Source organism: Eubalaena glacialis, chromosome 11, assembly GCF_028564815.1.
Source record: "Eubalaena glacialis isolate mEubGla1 chromosome 11, mEubGla1.1.hap2.+ XY, whole genome shotgun sequence".
NCBI lineage: Eukaryota > Metazoa > Chordata > Mammalia > Artiodactyla > Balaenidae > Eubalaena > Eubalaena glacialis.
The window spans coordinates 61,132,204-61,148,906 of NC_083726.1; the positions used below are offsets into that span (position 1 = coordinate 61,132,204).

The following is a 16,703-nucleotide window of genomic DNA, read 5'->3' on the forward strand; positions in this document are numbered from 1 at the left end:
CCCATGAGCTCTCTAAAACTCGGAATTCTTCTTGCCTGGGTCTATAGACAGTACTGCCATCAAGTGCTAGAGTCTCGAGGAAAAGCCCTCAAATCCTTGCCACAAAGAGAAGCCATGATGATTTGCAGTGCCATTTGCATGTGTGTCACCTCTCATTGAATGTAGAGCTGTTCCTGCCTTCCTCACTACCAGGCTCCTACCACAAGAGAAGAGGCCAAGTCTCTCAAGTACATTCAGCCTCTTTCCCTTACAGCTATCTGCCATTCAGCACTTTTCTCCAACACTGGCACTGACTGAGTTCTGCCGGGATCTTGGTTACAGGTGCAAAGCAACAGTGAGGAGGAGGAGAGCCACTGGCCCAGCAGATCCAGAAACCACCACCTCTACCAGACGTTTGCTGGCAAAGACTCAGGAAGTAAGTGAAGTGGATCTCTCTCTCTCTCTCTCTCTCTCTCTCTCTCTCTCTCTCTCTCTCTCTCGTGTGTGTGTGTGTGTGTGTGCGCGGTTCTCAAACCTCACTGCACATTGTAAGCACATGGGAAGATTTTTAAAAATACTCACAGTGAAGTGTCCCACATCCTGCCTTCTGATTTAATTGGTATGGCGTGGAGCCCAGGGACTGATTTTTTTGCTTTTAAGCTCCTAGGGTAATTCTATTATGGCTGGATAAATACTTTGCTAGATCAGTGGTTCTCAAACTTTAGCATCAAAATCACCTGGAGAGCTTGTGACACTACGGATGGCTGGGTCCCAACTCCCAGAGTTTCTGATTGAATAGATCTGGACAGGGCCTAGGTATTTGCATTTCTAACAAATTCTCAAGTGATGTCAATGCTGTTGGTCTGGTGATCACAGTCTGAGAACTGTTGTTTGGGGGGAAAATTCTGTATAACCTTAATATTCAAAATGTAGTCTGCAGATCAGTAGTATTAGCATCATTTGGGATTTTGTTAGAAATGTGGAATCCCAGCCCTTCCCCACCCCCGACCTAATGGATCAAATTTTATTAAGATCCTTAGGTGATTTACTTGCACATTGAAGTTTGAGAAGCATTGTAGTTTGCAACAGGTGAAGACCAACCAGATGAAGACCAACCATGGAGATTTATACCCCAGCACCTGCTTTTAGCTACTTTCTAATCAGCCCAAATCATAGGACTTAGGCAAGAGTCCTCAATGTATCTCACATCTATGTTCATTTAGGCTCTGAGTTCCATTCTGCAGCTAGGGTCTGATGTACATAGCTCTCCTTCCCTCCTCAAAGGACAATGAATCTCACGTAGGTAGTTATTGCAGCTAAAATGTCTTTCCTCTAGATATGAATTTCGAGTATTAACTCTTTCAGAGCTTTCCTTTATTTTTTGAAAATTTTGGCTAAAGATTTATTATTTAAACTAAGCAGAAATTAATCTCCTGCTATTTCAACTGCCTATCCGCTAGGACCACAGAGAATATGGCATCAGAGATAATGATTTTTCCAAGATAGGAAGAATTGAAATATTTCTTGAATTAAGTAAATGAATCATCTTGCTTAGGGTTCCCTCCATTTTGAACGTCTTAGTACTATTTACTGCACTTCCTAGTCCAATAGCTTTTTGTTTAACACCAAAATTTCATTGTTACTGGTCCAGAATCACAAAGGTCTTTATGATTCTAACTCCTTTAATTCTAATTATCTGTGGTTTTAGGGTCCTAATCACTCTACTTTCTCTCTTACTCATAACTTTCATCTCCAGATATATAGCTTGTATGTATCAGTCACTCACAAAAGAGGTAAATATCAGAAGACAGCAACCTACTATATGTAGTTGAAAAAATTTAAGATATGGAGTCAAATGACCTACCTCCTACTAGCTCAATAATCTTGCCAAAATCACTTAACTTTGTTTGTTCCTATGAAACCTCACAGAGAGTTTGTGAAGGTAATGTACCATGCTGGAATAACTGTTATGATGTTGTTGTTGCTGCTGCTGCTGATTTTAGAAAAGGTAATCATGGGCAAAATATTTAGATCAGTGAATCCCAATCTTACAAGCTTTTTAAAAAATTGCTATTTCCTGGACTCCACCTAATAGAATTAAATACAAATCTCTTAGGTTTGGACTTGGGCATTATTGTTTATTCTTCTTTAAAAGTTTCCTAGTGTTAGCAGTTACCTATTTTTGCATAATAAACCACCCAAAATGTAGTGACTTAAAGGAAAACTTAGTTATTATTTCTTGCTATTTCGTGGGTTTACTGGGGGGATTCTTCTGCTTGGTTCATCTGAGTTCACTTATGCAGCTACTTTTGGCTAGTTGACTGGGCTGGCCTAGAAGGTCTAAATGGGCTCACCCTATTGGTGCTAGCCTTGGTGCTGAATCTCGCTGCTGACTGTCAGCCAGGCAGGCACTCTCTCCATGTGGTGAGTCATTCTTCAGTAGTCTAACTTGTCCTTCTTACGTGGATGTTCAGCAAAAACTGAAGTTGCAATGGCTCTTTTTAAGGATATGTTTTAAGTTGTACAATGCCCCCTCTACCGCATGTTATTGCTCAAATCAAAGCACAAAGCCAACCTAGATTCAAAAGGAAGGAAAACAGACTTTACTTTTTTAATAGGAGTGGCAAAGTCACACTGTGAAAAGGCAATGTGGAATGGGAGGGTTGCTGTGGGCATCATTATAAACAGTCTACCACAGACAGTGATTCTGGCACCCCATGAGGGTTAAGAAAGACTAGTTTAATTAAAGGGCTTTATCCTCACATATTAAAGATGCCCTGAGGCTAAGCTCTCATTCTAAAGCTCATTGAAACTCAGCCACAGCATATGAAATTTGAAAAGGAAATTAACTGCTAAACTTATCAAATTCAAATAGAAAATGTGGAGTATATGCACCACAGCTAGGTTTCCCTGCCAAAAATTTTAATTTATTCTAAAATAGCAAAACAAAGCTTTGCTCAAGTGTTAGTTGTCCAGCAGATGTCAGCCTTGCACAAGAAAATGCCAAGATGTCCAGCAAAGCAGCTGTGCAGGATCTATATGATTATACCTTTCTAGACAATTCATGCAATACCCAAAACATCAGTTCCTCTCACAAACATCCCATCTTTGACTAAAGGTCAGTATACAGAAAGATTGGAATTAAGTTGCCAGGGAGGAAGTTTCTAGGAGTTAAACATTTCAAATAAGTAACTAGATGTAACTAGACTCCATTTTCTGCTAGGGTGATGGGATTTCATTACAGCAGGAGTTACTGTGGTTAGAGATGCTGTATTTCACTTATTCTAAGATGTACATTTTTCTGCACTTGAATATCTCTGAAATAGAATGGGTCTAACATTTGGCAGTGTCAACCAATATACTTGTGTGTGTGGGGGTGTATATATGTATGAAATACATATACTTGTCTTCTTAATGGAATACAAAAATAATTATGTCTTACAAACAATGGTTTATCAGATTCAATGAAACACAGTAACTTTAGAAATTCAATGCACTTAGCCTCTCAGGTAAATGAGGAGGTGATTTTATAGATTTTCCTTTTATGATTCCCCTAGAAAAATGAGAGATCTCTTCTTCACTGACACAGACTTCAGCTGAGGCAGGGGGTCACAGTGGTTCCCAAATCATTCCAATGTTCTATGAGTTTCTTTAATAATCTTCTCACAAAGCTATAAGCTATCTCTCTCAATCCACTCCTCTATCATCCTTTAGGAGATCACAAGGAGTGGGAAGTAGCTATGAAAACAACTCAGTACTGCCAAGATTAAAGACTGCATAAGAAACATGGGTAGGGAAATTCACTCACCACCATCAAAGGCAGAACTAGGTGGGACAGTTCCTCAGATCTACTGCCCCTTCCAGGATCTGTAATTATCCGCAGGATCTCTGTATCTAGTCCCAGGTGTTAATCTACTACTTGTTATCAAGCATAGGAGAGGTGCAAGCATAGATAGAAAGTGGTAGCAGCACCCAGCCAGCAGCTGTGTCTGGTTGTGTGGTCCTCATATTTCACAAAGACACTCACTTGAAGAGGCAAATAGGGGTTGGAACCCAGCTCTACTGAGCTTACCTTCCATAATCTCTAGGGTCTTCTTCTTCTAAGAGGGAGTTTCTTTTTTTCCCCTAATTTATCTATATAAGATGAGCGCCTTTCTGTAATTAGCACAAGGGCACATTTTCTGTTAAAAGAGGATCTTGTTCCCAGCTATCAGCTATCATCCCTCCCACTCCATCTTTTAGTCTCTTCCAGAGAAGTCTTAATCTTCCTCCAAGTTCCTGGAAAAGAATGACACTCATCCCTCATAATTTGCACCTTGCTCAAGAATTTCAACTTCACGGCCCTTTTATTGGTGCCCTGTTGCTGAAATTTAAATCATTTGACCTTTACCACATTTATGAGAAGCAGGGCTAAGGAGAATATTTTTATTTTTATTTTTATTTTGTTGTTGTTGTTGTTTCTTTTACCAGATCTGAGGTAGCACAGCATAATATATATCCTGTTTGTGAAGTGGTCATATCTAGAGGTGAGAGGTTTCATTTTATTGTCAACACTGCTAACAGCAGTGGGAGAAGAGTCAGGAAGGATTAGGTGGGGAGGCTGGTGCAGAGCACAGGATAAAGAAGAAAACTAGTCTGAGATAATCCCAAATGATGGGTAACTCAACACACTATCTGTTTGTACTTGGTGGAAACTCTGTGAGCCAGGTAGCTACAGACTTGCTCTTTGATGAAAGATTTTGCCATATGATAATATTAACAATAACAAATATATATAGTGCTTATTACATGTCACACACTATCCTTAGCACTTTGTGGGAATTAAGTCACTTAATCCTGTGATATAAGTTGTTTTATTGTTCCCCATTTTATAGGTGATGACCCTGGGCACAGTTATTTTTATACCAAAATAAATTCTCAAGAGGAACTATCAGATAGGAAGTGTAAGGAGAGATAAGAAAAGGGAGAGGAAAGAGAGAGAGGACTATGAGAATGTGATAATTATTTTTCTGCCTCATTTACAATTCTTACCAAGGTTGTTTTGTGTCTGTGGGGGAAATATAATTAAAAACAAAATCTTCTGCCACCCCAGAATCCCTCTCCAGAAAGGTATAAGAGAAAGAAAAAAGTTTTGTTTTTGAATAAGCATTAAACCAGAATATGATGTGCATCGCAGGCAAAAGATGTGCTAAAGAGACTGCAGAGACAGAAAGGGATCTTACCCTCTTATATATCCAAGAAGATACAACCCATTACATACATGTTGTCAAAATAAACAATAACTAGTCCTCAAGTAAGAGGACTTGACAGCGCCATTTTTCACACATAGTTCATCCTAGATTCACCTGGTAACTGAGGCGGCCAACCATATTAGCTAATTGCCTTTAGCCAGAGGAATAATAAATACCTCTCATGTTTTTACGGCAATTCGTGGTTTTGCAGTTGGAGCCAGGCATCTAAGTTAGACTGGAGACTGGGAGATGGGGGCTCTATGATCCTTGATACATTTCAAAGCAATGGCTTCCATATCCTTGAGAGAGACATTTCTGGTTTGTAAAGGTGTCAAGGGGCTTATTTAGCCTTTAAAAAAGATTTACATACATTTCAAAGAAACAAAGAATTTACAAGTTTCCTAAAGAAACATGTTTTAACCTGCCAGGTGAGTGACCTGCCCCTGTGCACTACTCCCCCATGGCCCTACCAAAGTGGCCAGGTGAGCACAGCCCACACAGGGAATGCTCCTTGAGTCAACCTAGTTCTGATGGCCAATAGGATTGCCTTTCTGGGCTCCACAGGTCTGAAACAATTAGAGAGATAGTTCTTGGCCGGCTACCACCCCCAGGGCACTGCACAGACAGCAGACTGAAACAACCCCCAGTCTTCCCGTGCAAAAGGCCTATTTGCTTGTCCTGGAGCGTCAGCCTGAGAAGTAGGATTCAAGTTAACCACACATCTAGATGCTACAGAAGTGTTCTCAGGGAACATTAGCCAGTACTCTCACTTGACTTCACTACAACTCACCAGTACCTCCCAGAAAGGTGCTTATACACTCAACTGGAGCCCAGAATTTTGCAACATTCTCAAAGGGACGCCTCCGGGTTCTTGGTCTTGATGCCAGCAGAGTCTACAATTTCAGTCCCACAGGACCGTATATATTTGCATATCTTAAAAGCTGCTGCCTGGAGGTCTAACTTTCAATCAGCCCAAAACTGAGATCCCTCCTCTAGGACACTCACAGGTCATGGCACATTCTCAACAACTGGGACCTACCAAGAATAAATCAGGCTGCTTAGACAAACACAAATGTTTGAGAGACAACAAGCTAGGGAAAGGTTAAATGATAAGGTTCATATCCTACACAAGGCCATTCCGTCAAGACTGGGAGACCTAGCTATTTCACATAGAAACAACACAGAGAGTCAAGCAAAAATGAGGAGTCAAAGGAATATGTTTCAAATGAAAGAACAAGATAAAAACCCAGGGAAAAGAAACAAAAAAACCTCAATGAAACGGAGACAAGTAATTTACCTGATAAAGCGTTCAAAGTAATGGTCATTAAAGTGCTCACCAAACACAGGAGAAGAATGGATAAACACAGTGAGAACTTTAAACAAAGTTATAGATAATAAAAGAAAGTAGAAAACAAACATCACAGGTTTGAAGAATACAATAACTGAACTGAAATGTACATTAGCAGTGTTCAACAGCACACTAGATGAAGCAGAAGAAAGAATCAGTGATCTGGAAGACATAGCAGTGGAACTCACCCAACAGAGCAGCAAAAAGAAAAAAGAAATTTAAAAAGTGAAGATAGCTTAAAGGACCTATGAGGCAACATCAAGAGGAATAACATTTGAATTGTAGGGGTACCAGAAGGAGAAGAGAGAAAGAAAGGGGCAGAAAACATATTTGAAGAAATAATGGCTGAAAATGTCCCTAACTTTGTGACGGAAACAGACATCTAGATCCAAGAAGCCCAGAGTATTCCACACAAGATGAGCCCAAAGAGAGCCACACCAAGATTATAATTAAAATGTCAAACGTTAAAGATAAAGAGAGACTCTTAAAAATAGCAAGAGAAAAACAACTTGTTATGCAGAAGCTAACCCCCATAAGACTATCAGCCAATTTCTCAGCAAAAACTGCAGGCTGGGAGTGGCATGATATATTCAAAGTGCTGAAAGAAATAAACTTCCAACCAATTAATACTCTACCCAGCAAGGTAATCATTTAGAATTGAAAAAAAGATGAAGAACTTTCCAGACAAACAAAAGCTAAAGGAGTTCATCACCACTAAACCAGTCTTGCAGTAAATGTTAAAGAACCTTCATTAAGCTGAAAAAAGGGGGCACTAATTACTAACAAGAGAACATATGAAAGTGAAAATCTCACTGGTAAAGGTAAATATATATTAAAGATAGTGGATTAATAACTTATAAATCCAGTATGAAGGTTAAAATACAAAAGCAGTAAAAATAACTAGAACTAAAATAATTAGGTAAGAGGTACACAAAATAAAAAGATGTAAAATGTGACATCAAAAACACAAAATGTGAAACAACAAGGTCCTACTATATAGCAGAGGGAACTATATCCAATCTCCTGGGACAAACCATAATGGAAAAGAATATTTTAAAAGAATGTATAATGTGAAAAACTGAGTCACTTTGCTGTACAGCAGAGATTTGTACAACATTGCAAATCCACTATACTTCAATTAAAAAACAAAAATAAATAAAAATAAAAAACACAAAATTTGGATGGGGGGGTTAAAATATAGAGTTTTAGAATGCATTCAAACTTAACTTGCTATCAACTTAAATATATCAAAACTCTCAACAAAGTGGGCATAGAGGGAACATGACTCAGCATAATAAAGGCCATATATGACAAGCCCACAGCCAGCATCATACTCAATGGGGAAAAGCTGAAAGCTTTTCCTTTAAGATGAGGAGCAAGGAAAGGATGATCACGCTCACCACTTTTATTCAACATAGTACTGGAAGTCCTAGCCAGAGCAATTAGTCAAGAAAAAGAAATAAAAGGCATCCAAATTGGAAAGAAAGAAGTAAAATTGTCACTATTTGCAGATGACATGTTTTTATATATGGAAAATCCTAAAGCCTCCTCCAAAAAACTGTGAGAACAAATAAACAAATTCAGTAAAGGTGCAGGATACAAAATTGATATACAAAAATCTGTTGCATTTTAAAACACTAACAATGAACTATCAGAAAGAGAAATTAAGAAAACAATCCCATTTATAATTGCTTCATAAAGTAAATTAAAATACCTAGAATAAATTTAACCTAGGAGGTGAAAGACCTCTACACTGAAAACTGTAAGACATTAATGAAAGGATTGAAGAAGACACAAATAAATGGAAAGATATTTTGCACTCATGGAGTAGAAGAATTAATATTATTAAAACTTCCATACTACCCAAAGCAATATACAGATTCAGTACAATCTCTTTCAAAATACCAAGGGTATTTTTCACATAAATCAAATACACAATCATAAAATTTATATGGAATCACAAAAGATCCTGAACAGCCAAAGCAATCTTGAGAAAGAAAAACAAAGCTGGAGGCATCACACTCCCCGATTTCAAACTATACTACAAAACTATAGTAATAAAAACAATTTGGCATTGGCATAAAAACAGACACATAGATTGATGCAACAGGTAAGAGAGCCCAGAAATAAACCCACCCGTATATGGTTAACCAATTTACAACAAAGGAGGCAAGAAGATACAGTGAAGAAAGGAGAGTCTCTTCAATAAATGATGTTGAGAAAACTAGACAACCACATGCAAAAGTATGAAACTGGACCACTATCTTACACCATACATAAAAATTAACTCAAAATGGATTAAAGACTTGAATGTAAAACCAGAAACCATAAAAATCCTAGGGAAAAAAAGCATAGGCAGTAAGCTCCTTAACATTGATCTTAGCAATATTTTTTTTTTTGGCTCTGACTGCAGGAACAATGGAAACAAAGCAAAAGTAAACACATAGGACTATATCAAACTAAAAAGCTTCTGCACAGTGAAGGAAACCATCAACAAAATAAAAAGGCAACCAACTGAATGGGAGAAGATATTTTCAAATCATATACCCAATAAGCAGTTAATATCCAAAGTATGTAAGAACTCATATAACTCAATTAATAAGAAAAACAAACAATCTATTTAAAAAATAAGCAGGATCTGAATAGATGTTTTTCCAAGGAAGACATACAGATCAGGTCAATAGGCACATGAAAAGATGCTCAACATCACTAATGCAAGTCAAAACCACAATGTGATCTCACCTCACACCTGTCAAAATGGTAAAAAAGACAACAAATATCAAGTGTTGGCAAGGATGTGGAAAAAAGAGAACACTCAGGAACTGCTGATGGGAGTGTAAATTGGTGCAGCTGCTATGGAACACAGTATGGTGGTTCCTCAAAAAATTAAAATTAGAACTACCAGTAAATGCTTTTCTGAGTGCTTATCCAAATAAAATGAAAACACTAATTTGAAAAGATATATGCACCCTTGTGTTCATTGCAGCACTATTTACAATAGCCAAGATATGGAAACAACCTGTGCCCATCAATGGATAAATGGATAAAGAAGAGGTGGTATATGTATACAATAGAATACTACTCAGCCATTAAAAAAAAAAGAAAGAAATCTTACCATTTTCAACAACATACATGGACCTCAAGAGTATAAAGGCGCAGACCTACTAGAGAATGGACTTGAGGACACGGGGAGGGGAAAGGGTAAGCTGGGACAAAGAGAGTGGTAGTGTATATATGGACATATAAACACTACCAAATGTAAAATAGATAGCTAGTGGGAAGCAGTCACATAGCACAGGGAGATCAGCTCAGTGCTTTGTGACCAGCTAGAGGGGTGGGATAGGGAGGGTGGGAGGGAGGGAGACGCAAGAGGGAAGAGATATGGGGATATATGTATATGTATAACTGATTCACTTTGTTATAAAGCAGAAACTAACACACCATTGTAAAGCAATTATACTCCAATAAAAACGTTAAAAAAAAAGAGTATTATGCTAAAGGAAATCAGTCTGACAGAGAAGACAAATACCATATGATTGCACTTCTATGTGGAATCTAAAAACAAAAGAAAACTCATTATACAGAGAACAGATGGGGGTTGCCAGAGGGGTAAAGTGTTGGAGGGTAAGTGAAATGGGTTACGGGGATCAAGAGGTACAAACTTTCAGTTATAAAATAAATAAGCTATGGGGATATAGTATACAGCCTGGATACAGTAGTCAATAATATTGTATTGCAAATTTGAAAGTTGCTAAGAAAGTAAATCTTAAGAGTTCTCATCACCCCCCCCACACACACACACACAAAAGAACCATGCTTTAAGAAAAGGGGGGTGGAGGCAAAGCCTATTTCTCGACAAGGAAATTTAACTTCTTATTTTGAATTTGTATTTGCCATTACACTTCTTTGCATCTTTGTTTCTCTTCCTTTGCTTTCCCTTTATCTGTACTGCCTCATTCTTCTTTGGAACTGTGGAAGGCAGAAGAACATTATGCATAACATAATGTTCATTTTCTGAGTTACACATTTCAAATATTCCAATGGATTACCAAGGCTGTATCCAAGGCAGTCACGCCACATGGCTTCATGTGTCAACATTCACATAGACTGTAGTGTAAGCATTGCTCCTGGAGATGTGCAGAGCAGAGGCCTTGGCTCCATCCACACTACCTCACCTAGCCCTACATGTGAATGGCCTTTAGTGATTATATAACCTTTTTGGAGATATTACCTCACATAAACCTTATAATCACATAGAGAGCAAAAACCGTTTTATGCTTGATAAGGCTCAGAGCAGGAAAATTACTTAGGAAGATTATGTAATTAGTTAGTTAATATCAGAATCAGAGCTAGAACTTAGGTCTCCTGACTCCAAACCAGTGCTGTTTTCATCAGTGCACACTGCCCACACTGCAGGAGCTCGGACTGTAGCTGTGGATCAGAGCAAGCCTCACTACCTGTACTTGAATCTGACCTTCATTAACTTGTGCCCTAACCCTTTGAGCTAAGCACCAATAACCTCACTACCTTTGTCAACACTGAATTTTGCTTGCCTTCGTATAAACTCACTGGCAAGGTTAAACAGGAGCACTCACAGGCCACTTGGAGCTCATAGTTTAGTGAAAGACATGATAGGAAAATCCACAATTACTTTGATTTAATTTCATCAAATGCCATAGGGACATAGAAAAATGAACTTCCCAGAGGATGACATGTCCAGGTGAATCTGGACAGACGAGTAAAGGTTGAACAGGGGAAAGTTATGGGGGGAGGTAGAAGAAGAAACAAGACATTGATATCCTAGGCAGAGAGAGAACATGTTCAAAGGCAAAGAGGAATGGAATGTCATAATACTATATCTTCAGAAGCTACACCTTCTGCCTAGTGGTCGAAAGGGAATATGTGGGAGAAGATCAAAATTAAGAATAGGAAAGATAAATAGAAATCAGATTATGAAACAAAGTCTTCTGTGTTATTTTCAGTGTTTTGATTTAGTCTAGGAAGATAGGAAACTACTTAAAAATTTATGAAGGAAGTGACATGATTAGACTTATCTTTTAGAAAGATCATTCTAGCAGAGGTATGGGAGATGGATTAAATAGGGAGCCAGTGGAGTAAGGAAAATCATCTCAGAGTCTACCACAAAAGATTGAGGAGAAATGTAATGACCAGAAATAAGACAAGAGTGCTGGGAATAGAGAGGAAGAAGAGTGAGATTTTGAGATATTTAATATGTACAATGGCTAAGCCTAAGACCAACCATATTTGTGTTTGTGGGAGAGGGAAGGGATGAGAAAAATAAAGGAACACAGAGAAATTTACAGGTTTCATCTTAGGTAACTAAGTGAATATTAATGCCCTTTTATTAAGAACAAAATACAGTAGAAGCAACAAGTGGGAAGGCAAATATTTTAAAGTATAAGTTTAAAAAGGCAAAATACTGCTTCAAGAAGGAAGGTGTAGTGTTCAGTAACATATGTCATAAAATATCCACTAGGAAAGACAATGCAACTATACCTTTGGATTTTCCACTAGAAAATGATTAGGAAACTTGATAACAGTATTTTTATTTGTGTGACAGGGCTTTACAATATTAATGTGAAAAATGAATAGGAAATTATGCAAACAAAGTAGGTAAAGGGGTCAAGAGACTCTAAGGAGTGTTTTGTTTTGTTTTGTTTTCTAGGATGTGGAAGTTTTAAGCATGTATATTTTCTGAAGGAAAAGAATCAATAGGGTGGAGAAGGCCATGGTTCAGGAGGGAAGGGAAATGAGGATGTGAGGTCAGCGGAGAGCTGGAATGAGTTGAGATCCAAAGCACTTTTGGAAGGTTTAGCCAGGAACTGAGGTACAGATCTTTGAGTTTAGAGGAAAGGAAAAAGGACAGATGTGAATACAGTTACATTGGTTGTCTGGAGAGGAGGTCAAGAAATATATGCTTACTGGTTTCTCTCTTTTTCCTGTTGGGTCATCATTAAAAGCATGAGGCAGGAAATTTGAGGAGGATCATAAAGATTTGAGATCACCACTATGGAGAAAGGACAAGAATAATATTTATTAATAGAAATATGTATTAATAGTCAAATTGGTGAATAACATCAAGGCTCAGCTCAAGGTGCAGAACATGGATTGGGAATAGTTTTGTCATTTCCTCCAGCAATGCTCAGCAGTCTATACAAAAGAATAAGAATAAAAGCATAGGTATACTTTTATAAGTCTAAACATTAAGAAGTGAACTTTTTCAGGAATCTCATTTCATGGTGAGAAGAGCAGAAAGCCTAAGTCACATGACTCTTTGATGCCACTGATGCTGCTGCTAATAACTTTAAATATTACTTATAGTAGTGAGAAACATTTCCCCAGGTAGGGTATGAAAGTTTCTACCAATCCAGTACACAAAGTTGTCTCAAAGATGCATGATGTGACAAACAACCCAATCAAAAAATGAGCCGAAGACCTAAATAGACATTTCTCCAAAGAAGACATACAAGTGGCCAACAGGTGCATGAAAAGATGCTCAACATCACTAATTATCAGAGAAATGCAAATCAAAACTACAATGAGGTATCACCTCACACCAGTCGGAATGACCATCATTAAAAAATCCACAAACAATAAATGCTGGAGAGGGTGTGGAGAAAAGGGAACCCTCCTACACTGTTGGTGGGAATGTAAATTGGTGCGGGCACTATGGAGAACAGTATGGAGGCTCTTTTAAAAACTAAAAATAGTGTTACCATATGATCCAGCAATCCCACTCCTGGGCATATATACAGAGAAAACTCTAATTCAAAAAGATACATGCACACGAATGTTCATAGCAGCACTATTTACAATAGCCAAGACATGAAAGCAACCTATATGTCCACGGACAGATGAATGGATAAAGAAGATATGGTATATATATACAATGAAATATTACTCAACCATAAAAAAGAATGAAATAATGCAATTTGCAGCAACATGGATGGACCTAGAGATTATCGTACTAAGTGAAGTAAGTCAGACAGAGAAAGACGAATATCATATGATATCACTTATATGTGGGATCTAAAAAATGATACAAATGAACTTATTTACAAAATAGAAACATACTCACAGACATAGAAAGTGAACTTATGGTTACCAAAGGGGATAGTGGGAGAGGGGGAGAGATAAATTAGGAGTTTGGGATTAACAGATACACACTACTATATATAAAACAGATAAACAACAAGGTCTTATTGTATGGCACAGGGAATTGTATTCAATATCTTGTAATAACCTATAATGAAAAAGAATATTTGTATGTGTAACTGAATCACTTTGCTGTACACCTGAAACTAACACAACATTGTAAATCAACTATACTTCAATTTTTTAAAAAATGCATGATGTGTTTCTTTTAAATTCCCACTGCAGCCTTTCACCACCACCACAGCACATGCTCTGACAGCAGCGGCTTCATAGAAGAGCCTAACTCCCACCTCCTCTTGCAGGAGGCTGTATGGCCTCCAATATCCAGCTCCTGATCTCAGTAGGAGAAAAGCAGCATGGTACACCGGACAGAAGACCAGAGTAAGAGACTTGGAATCTCCATCCTGATGCTATCATGAACAGCATGCACAGAGACAGACCTTAGGCAGTCACTTCATTTCTCTTTGGTTTTTCTACTCTGTGGGTATTAGAATACATGATCTACATGATACGGACAGTGGTAACCTGGACAAATACTTAATTTTCTCTCAAGCTTTGACGCTGCCTAGGACAGTTAGAAGATTTAAGGATGATCAAATTTGAGGAACAAGGGTTGCTACTGGAATACTCTCAAAGGGCTCAAGCTAAATGAGGAAGCACAAATCCCACTTTCAGGCCCTGAAACCTTGGTGCAACCTACAGTAGGATTCCCTCTGATCCTCTATTCATCCCCCTGTGCTCCCAATTAAATTCCAGGAAGTCTTCCACCGTACCGGTGTCCTGTTTTTCTTCTTGAGGCCTCATCCAAGGAGATCCCCTTGGAGCCTCCCCACTAAAACCATTTTCTCCCTGTATCCTAAATTTTGGATCTTCATAGGAAAAGAGATGAGTGGGATTCAGAGTCCCTCCTCTTGGCCATTGCAAAAAATTCACAGTATTTTCTGCTGGCAGAAAACAATACAAATAAAAATATGTTTTTAAACCTTGGCATTTTTTAAAAAGAATAAGCAGTTGTGGTTTGTGTCAGAAGGAAAATGTTTTGTCAATAAACAGAGCTTGAACACTGACAGGACTCTACCAGGCCATATGTGGTATAGAGCTCTAAGATACATTCCTTCTCGAAGAAAATTTTAGTAGGGTGGGAGAGGTCACACACACGCGCGTGCGCGCTTACAGTAATGTATTACTTGGTTGCCTGATACACTGCAAGATAGTGTACGGTAGACAATTAGAATATTGCCTACCATACCAGTAAACAAAGGATGTCACAGTCATCAGTGACTGCAGCCCTTCAACGTGAGTCGGTGAGCCCTGAGGAAACTCAGGATATGAAAACACAGGATACTGGCCCCAGATAGCCGAGGTGCATATCAAAGGAATGATTTCAGTGAGCCCGTACTCCTGCATCTTCTCATACATAGAAAAGCGCTAAATTCCTTAACTTGACATATCTGATTTTCTTTAATTAACAGTAATCTTTTGATGTTCCCGACTACCTGCCCTTTGTTACAAAACTCCTGTGTATCCTAGCTCCCCTCCTTTGCCTCCTCAGAGCGGTACTCTCAGGGTTACTTGAGATTCTGCCTCCCAGGCTTGAAGTCCTAAAAATTCCCACCAAATAAAACATAACTCTCAGGGCTTCCCTGGTGGCGCAGTGGTTAAGAATCTGCCTGCCAATGCAGGAGACATGGGTTCGAGCCCTGGTCCCGGAAGATTCCCACATGCCGCGGAGCAACTAAGCCCGTGCGCCACAACTACTGAGGCTGTGTGCCACAACTGCTGAAGCCCACATGCCTAGAGCCCATGCTCCACAACAAGAGAAGCCACCGCAATGAGAAGCCCGCGCACTGCAACAAAGAGTAGCCTCCGCTCGCTGCAACTAAAGAAAAGCCCAGGCGCAGCAACGAAGACCCAATGCAGCCAAAAGTAAATAAATAAGTTTATTTAAAAAAAAAAAAAACTCTCAACTTTTAGGTTGTGAATATTTTTTTAGTCGACAATAGCAAAGATCAGGAGAGAGGGATTAGAGAGAAAGGATAACCATGAGTGTTAAAGAAAAAAGAATCATACCAGATATTGTGAGCAAACAGAACTCTATTTTATTTTGATACTATTGCCAGTCATAGAGCATAGACCAGTCTGGTTGCCTAGCTAGGTGGAAACAAAGGGCTGGAGAGTTTTTAAGAGCTGTAGTGGCAGGCATCTTAGACCATCTCTGTTTGCTAATTGTCCTTACCCAAAGGAAAAGTAAACTTTCTGGTATCTTCTTGACAGGAGGTAGTTTTGCAACTTGGAACTAGCCCTCCTCCCCCCACCCCTAAGTTAGGCTCCTACCCTCCCACAGAAACTGGGGAAACTTCTCCATTCTTTTTTAGATTCTTTTGCCATATAGACCATTACAGAGTATTGACTAGAGTTCCCTGTGCTCTACAGTAGGTCCTTATTAGTTATCTGTTATATATATAGTAGTGTGTATATGTCAATCCCAGTCTCCCAATTTATCCCTCCCCATCCTTTCCCCCCCACTGGTAAGCATAAGTTTGTTTTCTACATCTGTGACTCTATTTCTGTTTTGTAAATAAGTTCATTTGTATCATTTTTTTAGATTCTACATATAAGCAATACCATATGATATTTGTCTTTCTCTGTCTGACTTACTTCACTCAGTATGACAATATCTAGGTCCATCCATGTTGCTGCAAATGGCATTATTTCATTCTTTTTTATGACTGAGTAATATTCCATTTGTGTGTGTGTGTGTGTGTGTGTGTGTATACACACACACAATGGAATACATATATATATATATATATATATATATATATATATATATATATATATATACCACATCTTCTTTATCCATCCCTCTGTTGATGGACATTTAGGTTGCTTCCATGTCCTGGCTATTGTAAATAGTGCTGCAGTGAATACTGGGGTGCATGTATCTTTTCAAATTATGGTTTTCTACA

The 16,703-nt window shown here is 38.5% G+C and overlaps 1 protein-coding gene across 1 annotated transcript in view; it reads left to right on the top strand.

Moving 5' to 3' along the window:
• The window catches only part of TESPA1 (thymocyte expressed, positive selection associated 1), a 32,023-nt gene extending 17,954 nt beyond the window's left edge, over nt 1-14,069 (top strand). Inside the window, exons 9-10 of the mRNA XM_061205650.1 lie at nt 322-415; nt 13,960-14,069. Of these exons, the coding sequence (XP_061061633.1) occupies nt 322-415; nt 13,960-14,069 (204 nt within the window). The remainder of the gene's footprint in view (nt 1-321; nt 416-13,959) is intronic.
• Nucleotides 14,070-16,703: the final 2,634 nt, after the last annotated feature.